The sequence below is a fragment of the Cynara cardunculus genome (assembly GCF_001531365.2).
Source record: "Cynara cardunculus var. scolymus isolate 2C chromosome LG 5, CcrdV1, whole genome shotgun sequence".
NCBI classification, from domain to species: domain Eukaryota; kingdom Viridiplantae; phylum Streptophyta; class Magnoliopsida; order Asterales; family Asteraceae; genus Cynara; species Cynara cardunculus.
The window spans coordinates 3,657,916-3,664,734 of record NC_037532.1 but is presented as its reverse complement, the minus strand read 5'-3'; the positions used below and the strand labels follow the sequence as shown (position 1 = coordinate 3,664,734).

Here is a 6,819-nt window from a genome sequence, read left to right as displayed (position 1 = left end):
AGATAAGTTGTGTTCTACTAGTTTTATTGATATTAATATATTAATGAATAATTTAGAATTTTTTTAATTCATTTAATACATTTATTAAATAACATGTAAAAAATCTAAATATTAAAATTAAAAATACAGTGTTTAATAAGAACTAGTAGATGCTATAATGAAATAATTTTGAAAGTACAATGATGTAGTAGGAAATTACATCAATATAGTACATGTGGACAGCCTACGTGGACAATGAGGTGGCATGGAAACCTAGTATAATGAGTAAATTTAAATCAAAAGGTTATTCAATGCTATAATGGGTAAATTTTTCAAAGTACAATGTCTTAATAAAAAATAGTTTGAAAGTACATTGTTGTAATAAGAAAAACTGAAAGTACAATGTTATAATAAAGAAATTTATGAAAGTAGATTGTTATTTTGTGCATTTTGCCCTATTTTAAAATTTATATAAAATAAAAAATTAAAATATTTAAAAATAATTTATATTTCAATCTCATTATAAACCAATTATTCTACATTGATAATAATATTAAAATATTATTTTTTTTAAATATTTATTTTTAAATTTTTTTATTGGTGGTCTTGTTTAAGGGACCTTTACCGAGATGGTTACCTGTAAGTGCTTATCGGTAGGAGTTACAACTATAATTTATTTTACCGGATAAAATTACAGTACAATAAAAAGATATCACATACAACAATTTACACGATAAGTGCTTACTCGAGTAAGAGCCTTCACTTCATTTGTCGGATACGAGTTTTAATTTGTGGTGGAGCTCGACTCTTTAAGTCCGTTTGTTATCCAAAAATTGGTCGGCAACAGTCGGACAAGTAGGAAATGTTAGGGTAAGCGAGTTTTAATTTGTGTCCAAAACCGACTTGAGCTCGAGTAGCCCTTCAAAAGCTCGACTCGTTTATACCCAAAAGAGAACAAAATCAAAAATCAAACCAAATAACGAACCCGGTAAATCTCAAGGTCCGAAAAGAGTAAGATATACACAAACTTCTACGAGTACAGATGCCGAAAGACGACAAAAAGAATCGCATTCAAAAAGGTGTAAACTCAACTCAAAGTTTAAACTTGCCAAATGGTACATAGCATTCTTATAACCTCAAACATACACACCTTCCTACTTGGTCCTACAACCATCATTTAGACACCTTTAGGCATCACATGAGCTCTAGATTTCGACATAAACCCATCTTCACCGTGCATACGCTTACCGATTATATATCACGTTTCTTGGTTCTGAGTGGTTGGCAACAAGAACGATTCCCACCAACCGGACTCGTACTTGGGGTATGGCGCGACCCATTTATCTGGTTTCTCGAACTTTATATCAACGGGATTGGATGCCAATGCTTCTTCAACACTCTCGGCTTCAAAGCTTTCTAACAAAACTCGATCCAGTCTCAACTTCATGAACCTGTTTATCGTTTAGATATAGATTAAAAGATGTAGCACATCGTATGTCAAGGTAAAGAAGAGATTGTCATTCGTACGTTGGGGTGAGTTATACGCAGACCTGACCTCTACCTCAGGAAGAAACAACAAGGTTGTTTCTGTGAAGACCTGAGACTTGTGTAAAATGTGCCGGGAAAAAAATTACTAAATAAATAAACAGCTTGAAAACAAGAAGGCGGATAGGCTAAACTTTGGGGAAGGGGTTAGAAGTAAGTAACGACATACAAACAAAAGGACGTACAAAAAAACATAACCATGATAAGAACAACTACACACCCGTAGGGGCCATTTACCAAACGCTTACTGGGTAAGGGCTTACCATGTATCACTTACCTTAGGGTAAGCATGACATGGATCGAGAATCTTACCTGATAAGTGCGGGAGAAGACTCTTACCTGGTTGGCGCTTGCCGGGTAAGAGACACTTACCAGCAATCCATTTTGATGGCCAATAGTGTTATTCGATAAGGTAAGTGAGGGTGGTGATTCCTGTCGGTAAGCATTTGGTAAATGACCCCTTAGTCTACCCGGAGGCCTAACCACCAGCTCACTACCCTACCCCCTTCCTCCTGTCTAGTTTCTACGCTAGCTAAATGTTGGTTATTTTCAAGTGTAGCGTGGTGGTGGGCTTACTTGATCCAGGTTCCGTTGGTGGAAACCAGCGCAACGGCAGGTCTCTTGAGTCTCTTTGTAATGTTCGGAAACTTGTCTAAAAACTTGGGTTCAATAACGAGCCAAAAATCCTGCTCCATGTTTCGCTCTTGGAAAAGTCGAACCCTTTCAAACAACTGCTCTTGAAAATGTTCTTCTTCATCCAACATGAATTTTGCATTCGCGACCACAAAATGGTATGTCTTGGTACTCTCTTTTTCCTGCATTTTGCAACATGGTGTGTGTTATGCTAAAACAATATTTTCCAATGACCTTCAGAGGCAAATAACCAAACGAACCCAGTATATTCCACCCAGAAGTGGGGTCCACGGAGTAGGATGTATGCAGACTTATCATGTACCCAAAAAGGCAAAAAGTAGAGCAGATGACAAACCAGATGACAATGTAAAATAACTTAAAATTACATATTTAAAAATTAATTGGGAAAACGTAAAGGGACATAAGTGGAAGAAAAAGACAATTGTAACCCCCCTCCCCCTACAATCTATTGAAACACTAGTGTTTCAAAAAACTAGCTTATGACAAATCAAATGCGACATTTTCAATAAGCTCAAAAAATAAGACAGTTTATTGTTGCCAAATATGGCCTTAATTGAAGGGCTTGTTTATTTGTTGTGGGTATAAAATAACCTATGATATACCCTTGTTAATACATCGGACTCGAGCTCATGCAAAGATTTGTGCAAAACTGGCAAAAGAAATTGTAACTCCAACACCGAAAACTGAAACTCTCTCGCGGCCCCGCCCCATAACATAACTACACGATGGTTATCAACAAGTCTCGACCAATTAATCAAATGACAAACTACTTAAAAGGGGCTGGTTGATAGTTTTCCATTAAGTCCTGTAATAGATAAAGTTGTCTTTGTGGATTAATATGTCTTAATGCATTGGGAAGGTTTTGTGTAGAAGGGTTTTTCATAAATGAAATAAGCATGTTTCTTTATTGGGAGGAACAAGTTTGGGAAAAAACTTAAGACTTTATGTATAAAACTCCACTTTAGAAGCTAAATGAATAAGTCACTTTTGAGATTGCTTATAAAAACAATTTATTGACTAATTCCGGTGTGACACCGGTAATAAGCATTTTTAAGTGTTTGGATAAACATCATGTACCCGTGCCAAATCGGTAAAAAGGAGTTTTTGAAGAAGTTAAACCCTACTGACTTATAATAAGTTGATAAGTGTTTCTTCTGACTTATAATAAGTTAATAAGTGATTTTGTAAAAAAACATAAGTTGTTTCAAATAAGCAATCCCAAACACCCCAAAAATTATCTGTCACTACGATTAAGCCACTGCCAAACAGTACAAATTACTTGATGTTACTCTAACCACGTTTCCATGATAATCATTCACAGGTTACAGTATGTTATCTAAGTTCATCGATTACGGATCCTGGTCTATTGAATACCTTAAACCCCTTTTTTCGCGGTCCTGCAATTCAAATACGGCAATTGTTCCATGTCAATTACAATAATGGTATTAGGAACGACAACTGACCTTTTCGACGGTGTCGGAGGAATCGACGGCGGCGACAGCTTTCCTGACGGAGGTGGTTGTTCTCCAGCTGATACTGGTGGTGGTGGAGTTTAGCATGGGCAAATGCTGTGGCAAGGACAAGAAGGGGAAAGAATGTGTATGGTGATGGAGTTGGGTGGCGGTGACGGCGGCGGTGGGCAAGTTCACCACCGCCGAAGCACCCAGAGATTTCATCAGACTCATAATTTGCTCTTCTGGTTTAGAAACAGTTACGGAGGTAGAAAGACGATCACAAGACCTTATCTACTTCCCGGTCTGGCAAAATATATGATAACGTCCCTCATCTTTCACTATTTTACAGTTTAGCCCCTGTTCTTTGCTTTGTTTTATAATAATAGTCTCTATTTATTTTTTACCTTAAAAGGTTGATTACTGACAACTCTACGACTCTCTTCAAATACATCAATGTGAAAGAGCATTTTTTGGCTTAATCTACAGCTGAGTCTAGCAATAGGGTTTGAGATCAAACCCTAAACTTGTCTTGTATATGTACAGATCTGTCAAAATACATTATATTTATTTTATCAGGGATCCTCGGCCACGGGACCCGTTTTAGCGGGGAATCCCCGTCCCCGTTCGGGTCGGTGAACCGGGTTCCCTACCAGGTCGGGGTAAATCACCATCCCTATCAGGGCGACCACCCCGCTAATCCGAAGTCACCGTATTTGAACCTCTATAGCCACAAACTTTTTTATTCTTCACTGGATTCGAATCTGGGACCTCCAGCCACTTTTGATCTTTGGAGCCCAAACTTAAATCAATCGAGCACCACCGTTATGAGTTTTTTTTTTCATTTGTAAGGTTTATTTTTCATGAAACTGTCATTTTTCCCATATTCCCATATAACAATAACCATTTGAAAAGAGAGTATATCAAGTTTTTTCTTAAACCTTCAAAATAGCAAGTTTATGGGGTAAGTATATAGAGTTAACATGATACTCAAAACACTACCGATTATATGTTTGATGCCCTTTGAGTTTTGTATTGAGTGACATTTGCTTTTTAATGGTGCTCAGTTGTCTATGATATTTGCTTTTTAAAATATAGTTTATGACCCTCATTTGTTGCATCTGTATTAAAAGCTCGATGTATTTGTTTATTACAGTGTTAAATAATGGCTGGTTATTTTGGGTAATTTAAAATGTCAACACTTCACTGATATAGACATCCAGTCGATTGAACTTAACCAGCACATGAGTTTCTTCGTATTGTTTCATGAAGAAAAATACGTAACGTACCTGCAACTAACCGATATTTTGACTGAAGAGCTTGATGTTGATAAACTGAAGTATGATCACAAATCGAAGATTATTTACATCGTGAACGAACAACCATTTAGACATGTTAATGTTTAAAGGGATATTTTACGGGAAAAACATTGAGCAACAAATATTTCTTTATGTGTTTCTGTCGTTAAGAAATCAAATTTAAATCTATCAGAGTCTACGACCAACAAATGTGGGAACATCAACCCTCTTCAGCAGTTGGGAAGCTGGCATGTCCAAACACTCGACAATCTTGCTAATTCGGGGATAAAACCAGTAGCGGACCCGCAAACAAATGAATGAGGGCAAGTGACCCCCGTCAATTTCCATGGGATTCATCTGTCTTACGTTGAATAGAGCAGCTTAGACGCTCAAGTATACGTGTATATAGTCCAGCTAAAGCGTTGCTTTTCGCCATTTATGTGAAAGCTGTAATACTAATTTGCAATATGTTTTGTGTAAAATATATGTTACCAATAATATTGATTCTTCTTTGTTAGGTCATTGACCAACATCTTAATAAATTAAGACGTAGCCCTAACTGCTACGCTATAAGGAAATAAGTTGTGCTTTCCACCAACAATTGCTTTTGACGTAATGATAAACGTTTTGATCTTAACATGTGGTATCAAATCAGGTAACGGGTTCAAATTCCGTAAGGTGCGTAATAATGCCAAAGACATGCTATGAAGTCACTATCTCATAGCAAAGATTTTGTTAGTGCTGACAGATGTTGGGGGGTTGTTGGGTAATTGACCAACATCTTCCTAAATCGGAACGTGACGTTGACTGCTACGCTATAAGAAAATAAGTTACGTTTCTCCACCAACAATTGCTTTTGATGTAGTGGCAAACACTTAGATCCCAATATCCCTCACAAAACTCCAATTATTTTTTCTTGTGTTCATTCGTTGGACTCTTAACAAGTCGTGTTGCTACTGTATTTATTTCTATTAAAATATATATAAAACATTTATTTCTCTAAACAATCTTCCACGAGCAGCAGAACAATTATTTGACACTGACCAAGTGAAAAATATATAAATGTCCTTTTTAGAACGAGTTTTCCCCACACTTTTTTAATGATATTGCATGTAAGAAGCTGGCAAATTGCAACAAAGTTTTAAAATTTTATATTTTCTATCCCTTTTAACCAGTAACACAATGATATTCTAACATTTAATTGCGTGAATATCTGTTTATGAAAGAATTACAACAAAATAAACAAAAGACTTGACATAATCATTTCAAACGTTACAAAGACTGATATGTTACTGATAAAATCTATATATATATTAAAGAAGAAACCACATGTAATGATGTGGCCTCTTCTCAAAACAAGAAAATGTTTTATTTTTTTTCTCCTTTTTTCAAGCTTTTCCTACCTCAATATTTGTTTTTGATTTTTAATATTCACATTTAAGACCTTTTAATTAGGTTGTTTCAACCTATTCATATTTCCTATAATAATTACTCTTTTAACTCTCATTATTTCTCTCTATTTGGTTACAAATTTTCATTTTCTCTTCAAGGTAAACTTCTATAATAATCTCTCAATTCTTCCTCTATATTCATGTATAATTTTGTGGTACACTTCTATGATAATCTCTCTATTAATCTCTCGATTTTTTCTCTCTATTCAGTTATAAATTTGTGGATGTTATTTGCATTTTTGTCTATTTGAGGTGTCATTCAATAAGACAAATCATAATATGAGTTTTTGTTTATGTAAGTATAATATTTTCTTTTTTTAGTCGGAGACATTCACATTATAGTTGGAATTATGTAGGCATATGGATTTCTTTTTGTGTAGATAAAGTGGCATATGAATCATTGAAGAAACAATTTAACATTGTTTAAGCATAATATCTCTC

At 35.4% G+C, this 6,819-nt stretch overlaps 1 protein-coding gene across 1 annotated transcript; it reads right to left on the bottom strand.

Annotated features, from left to right (window-relative positions):
• Nucleotides 1–1,023: 1,023 nt before the first annotated feature.
• On the bottom strand, nt 1,024–3,887 carry LOC112512760. The gene is made up of 3 exons (XM_025118886.1): nt 3,642–3,887; nt 2,101–2,339; nt 1,024–1,430 (listed from the first exon to the last, which is right to left on the bottom strand). Exons 1-3 carry the CDS (start codon nt 3,861–3,863, stop codon nt 1,238–1,240), a joined length of 654 nt encoding a protein of 217 aa, XP_024974654.1. The 5' UTR covers nt 3,864–3,887; the 3' UTR covers nt 1,024–1,237.
• Between the last annotated feature and the right edge of the window lie 2,932 nt (nt 3,888–6,819).